The 22,780-nt window shown below is 45.2% G+C and overlaps 2 protein-coding genes and 1 long non-coding RNA gene across 4 annotated transcripts in view; 2 read left to right on the top strand and 1 right to left on the bottom strand.

The window, feature by feature from the left end:
• Nucleotides 1-14,600, top strand: part of LOC122933963 (zinc finger protein 569-like) — a 38,084-nt gene extending 23,484 nt beyond the window's left edge. The window contains exons 4-5 of the mRNA XM_044289033.1: nt 2,581-2,635; nt 12,828-14,600. Coding sequence (XP_044144968.1) covers nt 2,581-2,635; nt 12,828-14,314 — 1,542 coding nt within the window. The 3' untranslated portion in view covers nt 14,315-14,600. The remainder of the gene's footprint in view (nt 1-2,580; nt 2,636-12,827) is intronic.
• Nucleotides 1-22,780, bottom strand: part of LOC122933829 (gastrula zinc finger protein XlCGF26.1-like) — a 700,524-nt gene that overhangs the window by 347,151 nt on the left and 330,593 nt on the right. The gene's annotated exons all lie outside the window — the stretch shown is intronic.
• Nucleotides 482-2,334, top strand: LOC122933942. The gene is made up of 3 exons (XR_006388606.1): nt 482-508; nt 592-715; nt 2,287-2,334. It is a non-coding gene; the product is annotated as an uncharacterized LOC122933942 (long non-coding RNA).

Below are 22,780 nucleotides of genomic sequence, written 5' to 3'. Positions count from 1 at the left end.
GAGATGGCCGGAGTGTGGCCTGGGGGAGGATTTCTACCACTAGTCTTACATCTAGATGATACTGGACTATAACAAGGAGGCCTCCACTACATCTAGACAAAAGAAGGTTTCTCCACCAACATAGAAGAGGAGTCTTTACTGTAAGAGCAGTGAGACTATGGAGCTCTCTGCCAGAGGAAGGAGTCGTGGAGGGATTCTCTAGAAGAGTCCAGAAGGGTCTGGAGGGTAATAATATTCCAGCTTCTAGTGACTAGATTACTGGAGATGGGGCCATGATCCAGGGAGGGATTCTGAGTGTAGATCTGGAGTCAAGAAATAATTTATTTCCCTAAGTGTCTCTCTCCATCCACAGGATTACACCATAGTGAAGAAGACATCGGGGGAGACTCCCATCATCCATGAGTCAGGAGGGTGGAGCAGGACCCCCATCACAGAGCCTCCCCCCCTGATACATGAGCAGAAGATTCTAGAACTCACCCACAAGATGCTTGAGCTGCTGACTGGAGAGGTGACACTGCTGGGAATGCTGGGAAATTCTCCAGTAACAGCACTGGGGGGGTCTGGGTGATGACGGTGTCATTGTGTTGTCAGGTTCCTGTAAGGTGTCAGGATGTGGCGGTCTATTTCTCCATGGAGGAGTGGGAGTATATAGAAGGACACAAGGATCTGTACAAGGAGGCCATGATGGAGGCTCCCCGACCTCTGACATCACCAGGTAAGAAGAGACGAGGTGAGAAGAGGCCGTGTTAGAACCTCAGTCCGGTCATGTGCAGTGTGTACACGCGTGTAATGACATGTAATGTAGGAGCTCCACATGTTATTCTCCGGTCACATCACGTTACAGCCTACATTTCCCATATACATCACACTTCTCCATAGGCTCCATCCTCCTGACAGATATAGTGTCCTCTTGGCCTCCATCGGCCGGTAGAGTAGATGACACTATTCTATACAGAGGATCCGGCAGGAGAACCTGCGCCGTGCCGTATACATGGGGCTTATGGGTGACGTCTGCCCCTGTGTGACTATATAGAATGATAGGACTGTACAGGGGAGACGTCACCTCCTTCTATCAGAGATCTACGTTAGGAAGCCCTCCTGATATCTACCACTGATGGAAGGCTCAGACGTGGTGTGAACACATCCTTATTCCAGTAGTTCTCCTCCCTTCATGTCTGGGATCCTCTAGTCACTCCACAAGCAGAGAAGACACAAGGTGCTATGTGTGACTGGAGGAGAAGGTGGGATCACCGGGCTCTTCTCTCTCCTCCTCCAGTCTGTGGTCCTGTCAGAGCGGACATGTCTTCTAGCAGTAGATGTATGGCCTGGAGTGTTCTAGTTGCGGAGGCTCCACAATATGTCATGGGCTCCGCTTTCTTCATGGCGGTGGTGCACCCTATTGGCAGTGCCCTTTTTCAGCAGGATAATACCCTGGCCGCACTGCTAAACTGTCCAGGAATGAGGAACCTGAGAAAAGGATCACTGTGAAGTATTCAGATACCCAGATCTGAATCCGTTGGAAGCAGGTCTGTTTTATGGATTGTGGCTTATCGGGCCTCCTTCACCTGAGCCCATCCTAATGTCTCCCATTTATGGTGTACTACTACTGTACTACCAGATGCTAGCGTCAGAAATGTATGGTGCAGGGCAGGAAGATTCCACTCCAGCATGGCCACCTTCTCTCATGCCACCGTCCTGGGCTCACAGCAAGCCGATCACTGGTAAATGTAATCAGCTAGTCCTCTTTCTTTCCTCCATTCACTACCTCGGCTCGTTAGGAGATAGAAATTGTCTTTCCAGGAAAGGAAACCTGGGGTTGTATACATATAGAGCGTTCTATATCAACTCGGTGGTGTCCACCCCTGGTGGAGAGGACACTGGGAGTAGTTATTCTGCTTACTTCATCTGGCTGATATAAGATGAGAATCTTTATGTTTTGTTCCCTCTCTTGTAATAACTCCCATAAGGTGCTTGGCTCTAAGTTTCCTCCACCAGAGAACCATCTAAATCCATCAGTCTCTAAATCTCTTCCACCTGCAGAGAATAAATTACCCTGAGGAAGGAGTGAAAGCTGAGTCTCTGGATGGAACAGCAGCTCCAGGCCTGGGATTTCTATGTGGGGTGGATTATCTTTGGGTTTGGTAGAAAGGTGGTGAGGAGCAGAACATTGCTATTTAGGCCCCGATCACTAAACCTAGAAGTGAAGGAGCGGAGAGAAGAGTCTGATCTATAGACAGATTTACAGGAGGCCATGTATTCAGTCACTGTGTGCTTGTGTCTCCACAGATGGATCCAGGAGGAGAACTCCCCCCGAGAGATGTCCCCGTCCTCTGTATTCCCAGGACTGTCCAGAGGAGAAGCTCCCAGAGGACCATCAGGTAGATGGAGCTGAGCCCTATACACATCTATATAGGGGGCTCCTGCAGTCATAGAGGGGTCATAGATTGTGGGGGTCTCTTATGTGGATCTGTTAGATTTCCCACCTGTCTGCTGTATTGTCCTGAATTGTTACAGATGACAAATCAGGGGGAAGATCTGACTGATATTAAAGTGGAGGATGAAGAAGAGCGGATGATGGGCGATCCCCCGTGTAAGAGTGAGGTGGAGGAGGACATTCCAGTCCATGTGACCACAGGTATGGAGTAATGAATGGAGGAAGGAATTGGGAGGTTTCTTCAGGTGAGGGCTCCACATTAGAGCCCTATTAAAGTAGCACTCCGGGCAGTGACCCCTGTGTTATGTACAGGAGCGGAGGGAGTTGAGACTGCACATAGACATCTTGTCCGAGCTCTTCTCTCCATCTTCTCATGCTCCAGGCTGAACACTCAGCTTAGCATCAGGTTTGAGGGGAACCGTCTGCGATGAATGGATGCAGTGATGGCCGAGGTCTGAGAAACCCTTTTTAACCACTTAAGCTCCACAGTCCATGCTGATGGGGCTCCAGATCTTACTGCAGGACTACAACTGTCAGTTTTTATTCTTGTTTCTTCCGGCCATTTCAAAAAGGATGAACGGTGTGCCAGTGCTCATTCTTGACCTGCTGCTTCATCAGGACAGCGGCAATCATTCTCTGGATCAGTGGGGGGCAACTTATTTTTCCACTGATGTAGCCATACGAAGGCTTCGGACAAATGATTGACAGTTTTCACAGACAGCTTGTGATTGATTAACATATAATGATGTCTTCAGCCGGTAATGGAGAAAAAAGCTCTTCATTCTGTGGGTCGGTATGATGAGGGCGATACCAGCAATGTCTAGTTTATGCACAATAACAGCTAAAAGAATCTATGAAGCTGCTTTCAAAAGGCGTAACGTGTTCATCTTTCTGTCGATGCCGCCATATGTCACTTGTTCTTTACAGAACGAGAGGCGCTATTCATTGGTTTCATTTTGGGGCGTACATAGGACTTATGGTTTAAAGAGGTCTTCTAAAAACATCACACAGGGGGGGGAGGGTCAAATCCTGGCACCCCCGCCCATCAGCTGTTTGAGGAAGCCGAGGCACTTACTGGAGATCTCACAGCTTACCAAGCACAGCGCCGTACATTATATCCTGGAGAATGAAGAGAACAGGTCAGTTTTATCTCATAGGAAACACTGTAAAACAAAACCCATAAAACTATATAAATGTGGTATCTCTGTAATCGTACTGACCCGGAGAATGAAGAGAACAGGTCAGTTTTATCTCATAGGAAACACTGTAAAACAAAACCCATAAAACTATATAAATGTGGTATCTCTGTAATCGTACTGACCCGGAGAATGAAGAGAACAGGTCAGTTTTATCTCATAGGGAACGCTGTAAAAATAACTTCCATAAAACTATATAAATGTGGTATCTCTGTAATCGTACTGACCTGGAGAATGAAGGGAACAGGTCAGTTTTATCTCATAGGGAACGATGTAAAACAAAACCCATAAAACTATATAAATGTGGTATCACTGTAATATTAGGTGAGTTGGCTCACCCCCTGTCACCCCCTGTCATCCTGGTATGGTGATCATGTCCTAATGAATCGCCCTATTCAAAGTATCAATAATAACTAGTAGATGGGCAGCACTCTTACATATGAAGTCGCGGGAGAAAATGTGTATAGGATTCTATTTAATACGTGAAGTAGCAATATATTAAAACAGACAATACAGCAATAAGAGGAAGCATTAATACAATATTAAAAAAAGGAAATTAATCAATGATAAAAAAAAGTTATAATAAAAAATAGGTTATGGCATACGGGATACCCAAATGGCTCTGCCGTATAGTATGTTAAAGGATAACTGTCACACTTAGACCCTAATTTCAATTTTCATATATGTAGTTACTAATAACATGATATTCCAGAATCAGTTACTGTTAGACTGACTGACCCCATATTTAATAAGATTCAGTCTGCATTAAACTGCAATTTCACTATTCAGTTAAGATGGCCGCCACTGCCCTCCCCCTGAGGCTAATCCCGCCTGCCCTTACTAGCCAGTAACAATAGCCCCCCAAAAGTGTCAGTAACCACAGCCCTCCCCCTAAAGGGTTAATCTCCTGCAGCACAAAGGGGTCCTCTTACCACACGTTGCTTTTATTTATACACTGAGCAGACGGCAGATCTCCCTTCCCTGGTCTGCGCTGCTCCAACTCTGCATTCTCCAGCTCTGCTCCAACTCTGCATTCTCCAGCTCTGCTCCAACTCTGCCTTCTCCTGCTCTGCTGAGTGAGTGAGCGTCTGCCAAGTGCAGGGACAGGGAGAAGTGCACACAGCCCCGGCACTGTTATCAGCTGCTGGGGAGGACCTGGCTTTAATCATTTACCTACAGTCCCTGGCTGTCAGGAATGTGACCTTGCACGCAGCCTGCTCCGTCTATCAACACATAAACAATGGTCCGTATTGGTCACAGTAATGGCTGATTTCAAATGATCCAATAGCTTAGGCGAATAGATGAGTGGCTCATAAATAAATAAGTAAGTTCTCCTAGAATAGCCAAGTTGTTGGCTCAATGTAGGACAATTCAAGTATATACCAGAGCGGTAGGTCTTTCTCTGTTTCCTCACTGCTCGGCTGTGATTTGCAAAACTCTTCCTATTCATATAGCACTTGTGATGTTTGTAAAGTTCTTAGGGAGCTTGAATATGTAGTGATAGTTTGCTCACGGTATATGAATATCCAGAGTCTCTTTCTAAAGTCGCCCAATAATGGGCACTTACCTCTCCTTCTTCTCCAGGAGACGGCGGACAATTGAGATAAACACAGCTTATATTCAAATGAGACCATCTACGTCTGCCCTGTTTTTACATTAAGAAGGAGTGGGACTGAACATACTATACCGCAGAGCCATTTGGCTATCCCGTATGCCATAACCTATTTTTACTAACTTTTTTATCAGTTGATTTATTTCCTTTTTTAACCACTTCAGCCCCGCTAGCTGAAACCCCCTTAATGACCAGAGCACTTTTTACACTTCTGCACTACACTAATTTCACCGTTTATTGCTCGGTCATGCAACTTACCACCCAAATGAATTTTACCTCCTTTTCTTCTCACTAATAGAGCTTTCATTTGGTGGTATTTCATTGCTGCTGACATTTTTACATTTTTTGTTATTAATCGAAATTTAAAGATTTTTTTGCCAAAAAATGACATTTTTCACTTTCTGCGGTAAAATTTTGCAAAAAAACCGACATCCATATATAAATTTTTCACTAAATTTATTGTTCTACATGTCTTTGATAAAAAAAAAATCTTTGGTCAAAAAAAAAAAATGGTTTGGGTAAAAGTTATAGCGTTTACAAACTATGGTACAAAAATGTGAATTTCCGCTTTTTGAAGCAGCTCCGACTTTCTGAGCACCTGTCATGTTTCCTGAGGTTCTACAATGCCCAAACAGTACAAACACCCCACAAATGACCCCATTTCGGAATGTAGACACCCTAAGGTATTCGCTGAGGGGCATAGTGAGTTCATAGAACTTTTTATTTTTTGTCACAAGTTAGCGGAAAATGATGATTTTTATAAAAAAAAATTTTTTTCTTACAAAGTCTCATATTCCACTAACTTGCGACAAAAAATAAAAAATTCTAGGAACTCGCCATGCCCCTCACGGAATACCTTGGGGTGTCTTCTTTCCAAAATGGGGTCACTTGTGGCGTAGTTATACTGCCCTGGCATTTTAGGGGCCCAAATGTGTGAGAAGTACCTTGCAATCAAAATGTGTAAAAAATGGCCTGCAAAATCCGAAAGGTGCACTTTGGAATGTGGGTCCCTTTGCCCACCTAGGCTGCAAAAAAGTGTCACACATCTGGTATCGCCGTACTCAGGAGAAGTTGGGGAATGTGCTTTGGGGTGTTATTTTACATATACCCATGCTGGGTGAGAGAAATATCTTGGCAAAACACAACTTTTCCCATTTTTTTTTTATACAAAGTTGGCATTTGACCAAGATATTTCTCTCACCCAGCATGGGTATATGTAAAATGACACCCCAAAACACATTCCCCAACTTCTCCTGAGTACGGCGATACCAGATGTGTGACACTTTTTTGCAGCCTAGATGCGCAAAGCAACCCAAATTCCTTTTAGGAGGGCATTTTCAGACATTTGGATCCCAGACTTCTTCTCACACTTTCAGGCCCCTAAAAAGCCAGGGCAGTATAAATACCCCACATGTGACCCCACTTTGGAAAGAAGACACCCCAAGGTATTCAATGAGGGGCCTGGCGAGTTCATAGAATTATTTTTTTTTGCATAAGTTAGCGGAAATAGATTTTTTTTTGTTTTTTTCTCACAGTCTCACTTTCCGCTAACTTAGGACAAAAATTTAAATCTTTCATGGACTCAATATGCCCCTCACGGAATACCTTGGGGTGTCTTCTTTCCGAAATGGGGTCACATGTGGGGTATTTATACTGCCCTGGCTTTTTAGGGGCCCTAAAGCGTGAGAAGAAGTCTGGAATATAAATGTCTGAAAATGTTTACGCATTTGGATTCCGTGAGGGGTATGGTGCGTCCATGTGAGATTTTATTTTTTGACACAAGTTAGTGGAATATGAGACTTAGTAAAAAAATAAAAAATAAAAAAAAATTCTGCTAACTTGTGCCCAAAAAAATGTCTGAATGGAGCCTTACAGGGGGGGTGATCAATGACAGGGGGGGTAATCAATGACAGGGGGGTGATCAATGACAGGGGGGAGATCAATGACAGGGGGGTGATCAATGACAGGGGGGTGATCACCCATATAGACTCCCTGATCACCCCCCTGTAAGGCTCCATTCAGACGTCCGCATGATTTTTACGGATCCATGGATACATGGATCGGATCCGCAAAACACATGCGGACGTCTGAATGGAGCCTTACAGGGGGGTGATCAATGACAGAGGGGTGATCACCCATATACACTCCCTGATCACCCCCTGTCATTGATCACCCCCCTGGTAAGGCTCCATTCAGACGTCCGTATGATTTTTACGGATCCATGGATACATGGATCGGATCCGCAAAACACATGCGGACGTCTGAATGGAGCCTTACAGGGGGGTGATCAATGACAGGGGGGTGATCAATGACAGGGGGTGATCAGGGAGTCTATATGGGGTGATCACCCCTCTGTCATTGATCACCCCCCTGTAAGGCTCCATTCAGACGTCCGCATGTGTTTTGCAGATCCGATCCATGTATCCATGGATCCGTAAAAATCATGCGGACGTCTGAATGGAGCCTTACAGGGGGGTGATCAATGACAGGGGGGTGATCAGGGAATGTATATGGGTGATCACCCCTCTGTCATTGATCACCCCCCTGTAAGGCTCCATTCAGACGTCCGCATGTGTTTTGCAGATTCGATCCATGTATCCATGGATCCGTAAAAATCATACGGATGTTTGAATGGAGCCTTACAGGGGGGTGATCAATGACAGGGGGGTGATCAATGACAGGGAAGTGATCAGGAAGTCTATATGGGTGATCACGCCCTTGTCATTGATCACCCCCCTGTAAGGCTCCATTCAGACGTCCGTATGCGTTTTGCGGATCCTATCCATGTATCCTTGGATCCGTAAAAATCATACGGACGTCTGAATGGAGCCTTACAGGGGGGTGATCAATGACAGGGGGGTGATCAGGGAGTGTATATGGGTGATCACCCCTCTGTCATTGATCACCCCCCTGTAAGGCTCCATTCAGACGTCCGCATGTGTTTTGCGGATCCGATCCATGTATCCATAGATCCGTAAAAATCATGCGGACGTCTGAATGGAGCCTTACAGGGGAGTGATCAATGACAGGGGCGTGATCAGGGTGTCTATATGGGGTGATCATTTGTTCATAAAGGGTTAATAAGTGACAGGGGGGGGTAGTGTAGTGTAGTGGTGTTTGGTGCTACTTTAGTGAGCTGCCTGAGTCCTCTGGTGGTCGATCCAAACAAAAGGGACCACCAGAGGACCAGGTAGCAGGTACATTAGACGCTGTTATCAAAACAGCGTCTAATATACCTGTTAGGGGTTAAAAAAATCACATCTCCAGCCTGCCAGCGAGCGATCGCCGCTGGCAGGCTGGAGATCCACTCTCTTACCTTCTGTTCCTGTGAGCGCGCGCGCGTTCACAGGAAATCTCGGCTCTCGCGGGAGGACGCGTATATGCGTCCACCCAGAAGAGCAGGGCCGCCGGCAGGACGCAATCCTGCGTACGGCGGTCCTGAGCAGGTTAATATTGTATTAATGCTTCCTCTTATTGCTGTATTGTCTGTTTTAATATATTGCTACTTCACGTATTAAATAGAATCCTATACAAATTTTCTCCCGCGACTTCATATGTAAGAGTGCTGCCCATCTACTAGTTATCTCTGTAATCGTACTGACCCGGAGAATGAAGAGAACAGGTCAGTTTTATCTCATAGGGAATGTCGTAAAAACAAAACCCAATAAATGACATAAATGTGGTATCGCTGTACGGCTAGTTTCACATCTGAGTTTTTGCTGTCCAGTTTTAGGATCTGGCAGGGGATCTCAAAACCACAGCAAAACGCTTCTGTTATAATAATACGACTGGGTGCATCCATTCAGAACGGATTCAGTTGTATTATACTGAAAATGAAGAAACCGTAAAAAAACGCATCCACTTACATCGTTTTTGTTGCTGGATCTCCTTCAGTTTCCCATGCCACACACTTGCAGAAATTTTGTGTCCGGCATGGGAACGCAACAAACTGGAACGTAATGCATTTTAGTGCACTCCATTCCAGTTTATTTAGTTTTGTCCCCATTGATAATGAATGGGGACAAAACTGAAGTGTTGTGCTGCGGTTTTGAGACCCTGTGCCGGTTCTCAAGACTGGATAGCACAACGTAAATGCAAAGTAGCCTAATTATATTGACCCGGAGAATGAAAGAAACAGGTCATCATATGCAACATTAATCGGTGCCCTTCGAAAATGTAATTTTGTCTTAGAAAAAATAAGCCCTCATACGGCTATGTGAATGGAAAAGTAAAAAGGTTATGGCTATGGGAAGGCAGGGAGTGGAAAATTAAAATGCAAAAACAGAAAATCGTAGGATGCTGAAAGGGTTATTCTGCACTAATAGTCTAGCGTGCTGAGCTATTTTGTCTGGCTTATGTTACCTGCACACGGTGTGGATTTCGTGTGGTTTTTCTGTTTATATTAACAACCACATTGAAGTCCATGGGTAAAACCCCTCTACAGAAGGTGCAGAATTGCACAAACAATTGACATGCTGCCACATGATAGAAAAAAATCAAGGTGTCCATGATATTTGTCAGATCTCCTTCACTTTGCTGGTCCTGTATTACGCTGTGGTTTTTCCACATGAAATCCTCGCTGAATACGAAGTCTGCGACAGAGGCATGAATAACTTAGATGATGAATGAATAATTGAGTCCAGACTTGTAGTAACGTTGAACACCATTTTACTTGGCATAAACGGTAATCTAAACAGTTTCCAAACGGTACTTTGGTCATCAGCAGTTATTGACTTAACTTTGGCAGGCACATACAGTACAGACCAAAAGTTTGGACACACCTTCTCTTTCAAAGAGTTTTCTTTATTTTCATGACTATGAAACTTGTAGATTCGCACTGAAGGCATCAAAACTATGAATTAACACATGTGGAATTATATACATAACAAAAAAGTGTGAAACAACTGAAAATATGTCATATTCTAGGTTCTTCAAAGTAGCCACCTTTTGCTTTGATTACTGCTTTGCACACTCTTGGCATTCTTGGCTTCAAGAGGTAGTCCCCTGAAATGGTCTTCACTTCACAGGTGTGCCCTGTCAGGTTTAATAAGTGGGATTTCTTGCCTTATAAATGGGGTTGGGACCATCAGTTGCGTTGTGGAGAAGTCAGGTGGATACACAGCTGATAGTCCTACTGAATAGACTGTTAGAATTTGTATTATGGCAAGAAAAAAGCAGCTAAGTAAAGAAAAACGAGTGGCCATCATTACTTTAAGAAATGAAGGTCAGTCAGTCAGAAAAATTGGGAAAACTTTGAAAGTGTCCCCAAGTGCAGTCACAAAAACCATCAAGCGCTACAAAGAAACTGGCTCACATGCGGACCGCCCCAGGAAAGGAAGACCAAGAGTCACCTCTGCTGCGGAGGATAAGTTCATCCGAGTCACCAGCCTCAGAAATCGCAGGTTAACAGCAGCTCAGATTAGAGACCAGGTCAATGCCACACAGAGTTCTAGCAGCAGACACATCTCTAGAACAACTGTTAAGAGGAGACTGTGTGAATCAGGCCTTCATGGTAGAATATCTGCTAGGAAACCACTGCTAAGGACAGGCAACAAGCAGAAGAGACTTGTTTGGGCTAAAGAACACAAGGAATGGACATTAGACCAGTGGAAATCTGTGCTTTGCTCTGATGAGTCCAAATTTGAGATCTTTGGTTCCAACCACCGTGTCTTTGTGCGACGCAGAAAAGGTGAACGGATGGACTCTACATGCCTGGTTCCCACCATGAAGCATCGAAGAGGAGGAGGTGTGATGGTGTGGGGGTGCTTTGCTGGTGACACAGTTGGGGATTTATTCAAAATTGAAGGCATACTGAACCAGCATGGCTACCACAGCATCTTGCAGCGGCATGCTATTCCATCCCGTTTGCGTTTAGTTGGACCATCATTTATTTTTCAACAGGACAATGACCCCGAACACACCTCCAGGCTGTGTAAGAGCTATTTGACCATGAAGGAGAGTGATGGGGTGCTGTGCCAGATGACTTGGCCTCCACAGTCACCGGACCTGAACCCAATCGAGATGGTTTGGGGTGAGCTGGACCGCAGAGTGAAGGCAAAAGGGCCAACAAGTGCTAAGCATCTCTGGGAACTCCTTCAAGACTGTTGGAAGACCATTTCAGGTGACTACCTCTTGAATCTCATCAAGAGAATGCCAAGAGTGTGCAAAGCAGTAATCAAAGCAAAAGGTGGCTACTTTGAAGAACCTAGAATATGACATATTTTCAGTTGTTTCACACTTTTTTGTTATGTATATAATACCGCATGTGTTAATTTATAGTTTTGATGCCTTAAGTGTGAATCTACAATTTTCATAGAATGAGAAAGTGTGTCCAAACGTTTGGTCTGTACTGTACATCTGCAACAATCTCAGCTCTGCTATGCGGTAGCTTTCTCAGCCTGCTATATCTGTAGCTGGAGTAAATAGGAACTTTCCTCTTCTGATAGAACTTTACTTAGCTGTAGTCTGTCTCTTACTTTAATCCTAGGAACTTCTTCCTGACATCAAGCATACTTAGCTTGGAGTTTAAGGCAATGCAAGCCCAGGAGGGGACAAGCAACCATGTAGACTTCAGAGGCAGGGCTTCTAGCAGAGCAGACAGTGCTCTGCTAGCCAACACACAACATTTCCCCAGGAAGGGGTAGGCTAGACTGGACACTAACTAACTCCTTCCTCTCTAGAGAGGAACTAGAAGGTTCCTCTCCAGAAACACTAACACACTGCCAATGTTGCTGCCACCTGCTGGTGAACCAGGCACATTACACTTGAACAGTAGTTAGCAAGGAAATTCATTTGCACACATTGCAGGAAATGGCAATAAATATATATAAGGTGACACAGGATTCACCAACCAAGATAGTGGGGGTACTTAGGAGGTGGTAATGCCCACTCTGGGGTATTACATTTGTCTTCCAAATTTTCGTCTGCCCAACTGAAGGTTATCATTAGTTGCCAACAAGTCTCCATGTCTAATCAGAAATCTGCCAGTCCTTAGCAGTGGGAATGCTGTAGGGGAAAACAATCGCATTCACAATAGAATTTTTATTTTTTTGTGATTTTATATTTTTATTTTTTTTATTGAATATCTTTTGAATGCATACGACTTGATTAACTGCTACTGGTTAATAAACAGAATATCTTCTTGTCTAATGTTCCTGATGGATCCACTTCTGACTTTCGCTTGAAAAACGGTGTCAACAATTAAACTGTGTAAAAATACAAAAATAAAAACTATAAAGTTTGTTTCTAGCCCCATAGGAACGTTATAAATCAGTCTGTTTTGTAGCTTTAAAGGGGTATGCCCATCTGGAATATTTATGGCATATTGAAAGAATGGTGCCATAAATGTCAGATAGGTGCAGGTGACCCGCTGCTATCTCCAGAACGGGGCCCTGTTTCACCCAGCTGGGAATGGAGACGTGGATGCTGCTCTCTCCTTTCAATTTAATAGCGGTTCCAAAAATAGTTTCGTCAGAGCACTTGGCTGTTTTCAGGAGTGCTATTGATGCAAATGGAGAGAGCTGCTTATGCATATAGGAAAACCCCTTAAACAAGAAATCATGAAATCTAATTTTAATCCTAACAGAAAATCCCAGTAAGAAGTCTGATGGAAACGTGGTGTTATCACAAGATTATAAAGTAGAAGATGAAGAAATCAGACAGCGCTCTTCGGAAGACGTCATTACCTGTAATGTACATTCAGCACTTCACAGTACAGATCTATCATATAAGCCCCCTAATCATGAGGAACCTGCTCCTGACCAATCACAGATTGTTACCACAAATACCGAGCAGAAAGGGAGTAAGAGGTTTCAGTGCAATGACTGTGGGAAACAGTTTACACACAACTCAGGTCTTTTTATACACCGAAGAAGTCACACAGGAGAAAAGCCATATTCATGTAGAGAATGTGGTAAATCTTTTACAAGGAAATCATATCTTGTTACACACGAGAAAATTCACACAGGGGAGAAGCCATATTCATGTTCACTGTGTGGAAAATGTTTTTCAGATAAATCAAGTCTTGTTACCCATGAACGAATTCACACAGGAGAGAAACCATATTCATGTTCAGTATGTAAAAAAGATTTTACAAATAAATCCCATCTTGTTACGCATGAAAGAATTCACACAGGAGACAAGCCATATTCATGTTCACTGTGTGGGAAATGTTTTTCAGATAAATCAAGTCTTGTTACCCATGAACGAATTCACACAGGAGAGAAACCATATTCATGTTCAGTATGTAAAAAAGATTTTACAAATAAATCCCATCTTGTTACGCATGAAAGAATTCACACAGGAGAGAGACCATATTCATGCTTAGTATGTGGAAAATGCTTTGCAGATAAGTCATGTCTTATTACACATGAAAGAATTCACACAGGAGAGAAGCCATATTCATGTTCACAATGTGGGAAGTGTTTTACAGATAAATCAAGCATTGTTAAACATGAGAGAATTCACACAGGAGAGAAACCATATTCATGTTCAGTATGTAAAAAAGATTTTACAAATAAATCCCATCTTGTTACGCATGAAAGAATTCACACAGGAGAGAGACCATATTCATGCTCACTATGTGGAAAATGCTTTGCAGATAAATCATGTCTTGTTACACATGAGAGAATTCACACAGGAGAGAAGCCATATTCATGTTCACAATGTGGGAAGTGCTTTTCAGATAAATCAAGCATTGTTAAACATGAGAGAATTCACACAGGAGATAAGCCATATTCATGTTCAGAATGTGGAAAATGTTTTTCAAATAAATCAAATCTTATTACACATGAGAGAATTCACACAGGAGAGAAACCCTATTCATGTTCAAAATGTGGGAAATGTTTTACAAACAAATCACATCTTGTTAAGCATGAGAGAAGTCACACTGGAGAGAAGCCTTATTCATGTTCAGAATGTGGGAAATGTTTTGTCACCAAAGCCAATCTTAAGGATCACCAGAGAATTCACACAGGTGAGAAGTCTTATTCATGTTCAGAATGTGGCAAATGTTTTACAAATAAATCAAGCCTTCTTGCTCATGAAAGTAGCCACTCAGGAGAGAAGACGTGATGTTCTACATGAGAAGTAAGAAAAATGTCTTACAAGGAAATCACAGGAAATTACATTTTGAAACCCATCAGCAAATGCACTCAGAAAAGAGACTGCATTCTTTTTTGGAATATGGAAAACATTACTACAGTGATTTTTTTTTTTAACCTGAAATGTTAAATTGATATTTAGATTGTAAGCCCCAATGGGGACGTTTACTGATGTGACTACAATCTCTGTATGTGAGCAGTGTATAAATTAATAAAATAACATGTTAGGTTATTCTTAGATGTTAATCATCCAAAAAGATGGCTTTTGGGAGTTATTAAAAGGTCACTGAGTTTTCAAAAAACTTTACATAACTGTTCACAATGAAGCAACGTATTATTGTCAGGTTATATATAACAAATGAAAGTAGAACTTCCCCGAGGCCTACACCCAACTGGATGCTAAATAATCCATCTATCTCGAGAGCCTGGTTAGTTTGGCATCGGACCAATATAGTAAGTGAAAGCAAATGTTTCAGAGGCGGCGCAGGCAGCGATACGCAGGATTGTGTTTATCGTGTTCTTTAGTATATGTGTTACCTGTATATTTACTGCCAATAAATGTCGGAAAGATCCTGAGTAGAGTTGAGCGAACACCTGGATGTTCGGGTTCGAGAAGTTCGGCCGAACATCCCGGAAATGTTCGGGTTCGGGATCCGAACCCGATCCGAACTTCGTCCCGAACCCGAACCCCATTGAAGTCAATGGGGACCCGAACTTTTCGGCACTAAAAAGGCTGTAAAACAGCCCAGGAAAGAGCTAGAGGGCTGCAAAAGGCAGCAACATGTAGGTAAATCCCCTGCAAACAAATGTGGATAGGGAAATGAATTAAAATAAAAATTAAATAAATAAAAATTAACCAAAATCAATTGGAGAGAGGTCCCATAGCAGAGAATCTGGCTTCACGTCACCCACCACTGGAACAGTCCATTCTCAGATATTTAGGCCCCGGCACCCAGGCAGAGGAGAGAGGTCCCGTAACAGAGAATCTGTCTTCATGTCAGCAGAGAATTAGTCTGCATGTCATAGCAGAGAATGAGGCTTCACGTCAGCCACCACTGCAACAGTCCATTGGCATATATTTAGGCCCAGCACCCAGGCAGAGGAGGGAGGTCCCGTAACAGAGAATCTGTCTTCATGTCAGCAGAGAATTAGTCTGCATGTCATAGCAGAGAATGAGGCTTCACGTCAGCCACCACTGCAACAGTCCATTGGCATATATTTAGGCCCAGCACACACACAGGCAGAGGAGAGAGGTCCCGTAACAGACAATCTGGCTTCATGTCAGCAGAGAATTAGTCTGCATGTCATAGCAGAGAATGAGGCTTCACGTCACCCACCACTGCAACAGTCCATTGGCATATATTTAGGCCCAGCACACACACAGGCAGAGGAGAGAGGTCCCGTAACAGAGAATCTGTCTTCATGTCAGCAGAGAATTAGTCTGCATGTCATAGCAGAGAATGAGGCTTCACGTCAGCCACCACTGCAACAGTCCATTGGCATATATTTAGGCCCAGCACCCAGGCAGAGGAGGGAGGTCCCGTAACAGAGAATCTGTCTTCATGTCAGCAGAGAATTAGTCTGCATGTCATAGCAGAGAATGAGGCTTCACGTCAGCCACCACTGCAACAGTCCATTGGCATATATTTAGGCCCAGCACACACACAGGCAGAGGAGAGAGGTCCCGTAACAGAGGATCTGGCTTCATGTCAGCAGAGAATCAGTCTGCATGTCATAGCAGAGAATCAGGCTTCACGTCAGCCACCACTGCAACAGTCCATTGTCATAAATTTAGGCCCAGCACCCAGGCAGAGGAGAGAGGTCCCGTAACAGAGAATCTGGCTTCATGTCAGCAGAGAATCAGTCTTCATATCATAGCAGAGAATCAGGCTTCACGTCACCCACCACTGTAAGAGTCAATTTTCATAAATTTAGGCCCAGAACCCAGGCAGAGGAGAAAGGTCCCGTAACAGACAATCTGGCTTCATGTCAGCAGAGAATCAGTCTTCATATCATAGCAGAGAATCAGGCTTCACGTCACCCACCACTGTAAGAGTCAATTTTCATAAATTTAGGCCCAGAACCCAGGCAGAGGAGAAAGGTCCCGTAACAGACAATCTGGCTTCATGTCAGCAGAGAATCAGTCTTCATATCATAGCAGAGAATCAGGCTTCACGTCACCCACCACTGCAACAGTCCATTGGCATATATTTAGGCCTAGCACACAGGCAGAGCAGAGAGGTCCCGTAACAGACAATCTGGCTTCATGTCAGCAGAGAATCAGTCTGCATGTCATAGCAGAGAATGAGGCTTCACGTCAGCCACCACTGCAACAGTCCATTGTCATAAATTTAGGCCCAGCACCCAGGCAGAGGAGAGAGGTCCCGTAACAGACAATCTGGCTTCATGTCAGCAGAGAATTAGTCTGCATGTCATAGCAGAGAATCAGGCTTCATGTCAGCCACCACTGCAACAGTCCATTGGCATATATTTAGGCCTAGCACACAGGCAGAGGAGAGGTTCATTCAACTTTGGGTAGCATCGCAATATAATGGTAAAATGAAAATAAAAATAGGATTGAATGAGGAAGTGCCCTGGAGTCCAATAATATATGGTTATGGGGAGGTAGTTAATGTCTAATCTGGACAAGGGACGGACAGGTCCTGTGGGATCCATGCCTGGTTCATTTTTATGAACGTCAGCTTGTCCACATTGGCTGTAGACAGGCGGCTGCGTTTGTCTGTAATGACGCCCCCTGCCGTGCTGAATACACGTTCAGACAAAACGCTGGCTGCCGGGCAGGCCAGCACCTCCAAGGCATAAAAGGCTAGCTCTGGCCACGTGGACAATTTAGAGACCCAGAAGTTGAATGGGGCCGAACCATCAGTCAGTACGTGGAGGGGTGTGCACACGTACTGTTCCACCATGTTAGTGAAATGTTGCCTCCTGCTAACACGTTGCGTATCAGGTGGTGGTGCAGTTAGCTGTGGCGTGTTGACAAAAGTTTTCCACATCTCTGCCATGCTAACCCTGCCCTCAGAGGAGCTGGCCGTGACACAGCTGCCTTGGCGACCTCTTGCTCCTCCTCTGCCTTGGCCTTGGGCTTCCACTTGTTCCCCTGTGACATTTGGGAATGCTCTCAGTAGCGCGTCTACCAACGTGCGCTTGTACTCGCGCATCTTCCTATCACGCTCCAGTGCAGGAAGTAAGGTGGGCACATTGTCTTTGTAGCGTGGATCCAGCAGGGTGGCAACCCAGTAGTCCGCACAGGTTAAAATGTGGGCAACTCTGCTGTCGTTGCGCAGGCACTGCAGCATGTAGTCGCTCATGTGTGCCAGGCTGCCCAGGGATAAGGACAAGCTGTCCTCTGTGGGAGGCGTATCGTCATCGTCCTGCCTTTCCCCCCAGCCACGCACCAGTGATGGACCCGAGCTGCGTTGGGTGCCACCCCGCTGTGACCATGCTTCATCCTCATCCTCCTCCACCTCCTCCTCATCCTCGTCCTCCTCGTCCTCCAGTAGTGGGCCCTGGCTGGCCACATTTGTACCTGGCCTCTGCTGTTGCCAAAAACCTCCCTCTGAGTCACTTCGAAGAGACTGGCCTGAAAGTGCTAAAAATGACCCCTCTTCCTCCTCCTCCTCCTCCTCCTCCTGGGCCACCTCCTCTTCCATCATCGCCCTAAGTGTTTTCTCAAGGAGACATAGAAGTGGTATTGTAACGCTGATAACGGTGTCATCGCCACTGGCCATGTTGGTGGAGTACTCGAAACAGCGCAACAGGGCACACAGGTCTCGCATGGAGGCCCAGTCATTGGTGGTGAAGTGGTGCTGTTCTGTAGTGCGACTGACCCGTGCGTGCTGCAGCTGAAACTCCACTATGGCCTGCTGCTGCTCGCACAGTCTGTCCAGCATGTGCAAGGTGGAGTTCCACCTGGTGGGCACGTCGCATATGAGGCGGTGAGCGGGAAGGCCGAAGTTACGCTGTAGCGCAGACAGGCGAGCAGCAGCAGGATGTGAACGCCGGAAGCGCGAACAGACGGCCCGCACTTTATGCAGCAGCTCTGACATGTCGGGGTAGTTGTGAATGAACTTCTGCACCACCAAATTCAGCACATGCGCCAAGCAAGGGATGTGCGTCAAATTGGCTAGTCCCAGAGCTGCAACGAGATTTCGCCCATTATCACACACCACCAGGCCGGGCTTGAGGCTCACCGGCAGCAACCACTCGTCGGTCTGTTGTTCTATACCCCGCCACAACTCCTGTGCGGTGTGGGGCCTGTCCCCCAAACATATGAGTTTCAGAATGGCCTGCTGACGTTTACCCCGGGCTGTGCTGAAGTTGGTGGTGAAGGTGTGTGGCTGACTGGATGAGCAGGTGGAAGAAGAGGAGGAGGAAGCCGAGAAGGAGGAGGTGGCAACAGGAGGCAAAGAATGTTGCCCTGCGATCCTTGGCGGCGGAAGGACGTGCGCCAAACAGCTCTCCGCCTGGGGCCCAGCTGCCACTACATTTACCCAGTGTGCAGTTAGGGAGATATAGCGTCCCTGGCCGTGCTTACTGGTCCACGTATCTGTGGTTAGGTGGACCTTGCCACAGATGGCGTTGCGCAGTGCACACTTGATTTTATGGGATACTTGGTTGTGCAGGGAAGGCACGGCTCTCTTGGAGAAGTAGTGGCGGCTGGGAACAACATACTGTGGGACAGCAAGCGACATGAGCTGTTTGAAGCTGTCTGTGTCCACCAGCCTAAATGACAGCATTTCATAGGCCAGTAGTTTAGAAATGCTGGCATTCAGGGCCAGGGATCGAGGGTGGCTAGGTGGGAATTTACGCTTTCTATCAAATGTTTGTGAGATGGAGAGCTGAACGCTGGCGTGTGACATGGTTGAGACGCTTGGTGACGGAGGTGGTGGTGGTGGTGTTGGTGGTACATCCCCTGTTTGCTGGGCGGCAGGTGCCAACGTTCCTCCAGAGGCGGAGGAAGAGGCCGAGGCGGCAGCAGCAGAATAGGCCGAGGCGGCAGCAGCAGAAGAGGTAGCAGGGGGAGCCTGAGTGACTTCCTTGGTTTTAAGGTGTTTACTCCACTGCAGTTCATGCTTTGCATGCAGGTGCCTGGTCATGCAGGTTGTGCTCAGGTTCAGAACGTTAATGCCTCGCTTCAGGCTCTGATGGCACAGCGTGCAAACCACTCGGGTCTTGTCGTCAGCACATTGTTTGAAGAAGTGCCATGCCAGGGAACTCCTTGAAGCTGCCTTTGGGGTGCTCGGTCCCAGATGGCGGCGGTCAGTAGCAGGCGGAGTCTCTTGGCGGCGGGTGTTCTGCTTTTGCCCACTGCTCCCTCTTTTGCTACGCTGTTGGCTCGGTCTCACCACTGCCTCTTCCTCCGAACTGTGAAAGTCAGTGGCACGACCTTCATTCCATGTGGGGTCTAGGACCTCATCGTCCCCTGCATCGTCTTCCACCCAGTCTTGATCCCTGACCTCCTGTTCAGTCTGCACACTGCAGAAAGACGCAGCAGTTGGCACCTGTGTTTCGTCATCATCAGAGACATGCTGAGGTGGTATTCCCATGTCCTCATCATCAGGAAACATAAGTGGTTGTGCGTCAGTGCATTCTATGTCTTTCACCGCTGGGGAAGGGCTAGGTGGATGCCCTTGGGAAACCCTGCCAGCGGAGTCTTCAAACAGCATAAGAGACTGCTGCATAACTTGAGGCTGAGACAGTTTCCCTGGTATGCATGGGGGTGATGTGACAGACTGATGGGCTTGGTTTTCAGGCGCCATCTGTGCGCTTTCTGCAGAAGACTGGGTGGGAGATAATGTGAACGTGCTGGATCCACTGTCGGCCACCCAATTGACTAATGCCTGTACCTGCTCAGGCCTTACCATCCTTAGAACGGCATTGGGCCCCACCATATATCGCTGTAAATTCTGGCGGCTACTGGGACCTGAGGTAGTTGGTACACTAGGACGTGTGGATGTGGCAGAACGGCCACGTCCTCTCCCAGCACCAGAGGGTCCACTAACACCACCACGACCATGTCCACGTCCGCGTCCCTTACTAGATGTTTTTCTCATTGTTATGGTTCACCACAACAACAAATATATTATTTGGCCCAATGTATTGTATTCAAATTCAGCGGGATATAAATTTGAGGCCTAGTATTTAGGCGCTGGGTGACCGGTATGGATTTAGTGACAGAATTAGACTTGGAAATGCACAGAAGCGTGTGTGTGAAGTTATTCTGAATGACCCTATGTGCACCTTCAATATGATCTACCCTTTTAGGGATAGATTTCAAATAGCTCTGATATAGCAGAAACGACTAAATTATGAAATTGCTAAATTGGGAATTGTATTTCAACCCAGAACAAAAAATGTGCTTTGACGGACACTAAATAACTTTCCCAGCCACAACAGGACAGCGGTAACGAGAGATTTAGCGGGATATAAATTTGAGGCCTAGTATTTAGGCGCTGGGTGACAGGTATGGGTTTAGTGCCAGAATTAGACTTGGAAATACACAGTAGCGGGTGTGTGTGAAGTTATTCTGAATGACCCAATGTGCACCTTGAATATTATATACCCTTTTAGGGATAGATTTCAAATAGCTCTGATATAGCAGAAACCACTAAATTATGAAATTGCTAAATTGGGAATTGTATTTCAACCCAGAACAAGAAATGTGCTTGAACGGACACTAAATAACTCGCCCAGCTACAGCACTAAGGACAGATTTAGCGGGATATAAATTTGAGGCCTAGTATTTAGGCGCTGGGTGACAGGTATGGGTTTAGTGCCAGAATTAGACTTGGAAATACACAGTAGCGGGTGTGTGTGAAGTTATTCTGAATGACCCAATGTGCACCTTGAATATTATATACCCTTTTAGGGATAGATTTCAAATAGCTCTGATATAGCAGAAACCACTAAATTATGAAATTGCTAAATTGGGAATTGTATTTCAACCCAGAACAAGAAATGTGCTTGAACGGACACTAAATAACTCGCCCAGCTACAGCACTAGGGACAGATTTAGCGGGATATAAATTTGAGGCCTAGTATTTAGGCGCTGGGTGACAGGTATGGGTTTAGTGCCAGAATTAGACTTGGAAATACACAGTAGCGGGTGTGTGTGAAGTTATTCTGAATGACCCAATGTGCACCTTGAATATTATATACCCTTTTAGGGATAGATTTCAAATAGCTCTGATATAGCAGAAACCACTAAATTATGAAATTGCTAAATTGGGAATTGTATTTCAACCCAGAACAAGAAATGTGCTTGAACGGACACTAAATAACTCGCCCAGCTACAGCACTAAGGACAGATTTAGCGGGATATAAATTTGAGGCCTAGTATTTAGGCGCTGGGTGACAGGTATGGGTTTAGTGCCAGAATTAGACTTGGAAATACACAGTAGCGGGTGTGTGTGAAGTTATTCTGAATGACCCAATGTGCACCTTGAATATTATATACCCTTTTAGGGATAGATTTCAAATAGCTCTGATATAGCAGAAACCACTAAATTATGAAATTGCTAAATTGGGAATTGTATTTCAACCCAGAACAAGAAATGTGCTTGAACGGACACTAAATAACTCGCCCAGCTACAGCACTAAGGACAGATTTAGCGGGATATAAATTTGAGGCCTAGTATTTAGGCGCTGGGTGACAGGTATGGGTTTAGTGCCAGAATTAGACTTGGAAATACACAGTAGCGGGTGTGTGTGAAGTTATTCTGAATGACCCAATGTGCACCTTGAATATTATATACCCTTTTAGGGATAGATTTCAAATAGCTCTGATATAGCAGAAACCACTAAATTATGAAATTGCTAAATTGGGAATTGTATTTCAACCCAGAACAAGAAATGTGCTTGAACGGACACTAAATAACTCGCCCAGCTACAGCACTAAGGACAGATTTAGCGGGATATAAATTTGAGGCCTAGTATTTAGGCGCTGGGTGACAGGTATGGGTTTAGTGCCAGAATTAGACTTGGAAATACACAGTAGCGGGTGTGTGTGAAGTTATTCTGAATGACCCAATGTGCACCTTGAATATTATATACCCTTTTAGGGATAGATTTCAAATAGCTCTGATATAGCAGAAACCACTAAATTATGAAATTGCTAAATTGGGAATTGTATTTCAACCCAGAACAAGAAATGTGCTTGAACGGACACTAAATAACTCGCCCAGCTACAGCACTAGGGACAGATTTAGCTGGATATAAATTTGAGGCCTAGTATTTAGGCGCTGGGTGACCGGTATGGATTTAGTGACAGAATTAGACTGGGATATGGCCAAAAAATAAACAGACTATTGCTGGTTAAATGCACTTGGTGTGACAGCTTCACCCTGATGTAGGCTTTAGCCAAAAAACAACCACACCATTGAGGGTTAAATGCACTTGGTCGCAGCTTGTGCTGGCG

This window comes from Bufo gargarizans, chromosome 4, assembly GCF_014858855.1.
Source record: "Bufo gargarizans isolate SCDJY-AF-19 chromosome 4, ASM1485885v1, whole genome shotgun sequence".
In the NCBI taxonomy this organism is placed as follows: Eukaryota; Metazoa; Chordata; class Amphibia; order Anura; family Bufonidae; genus Bufo; species Bufo gargarizans.
This window is presented reverse-complemented; position numbering and strand designations above follow the sequence as displayed.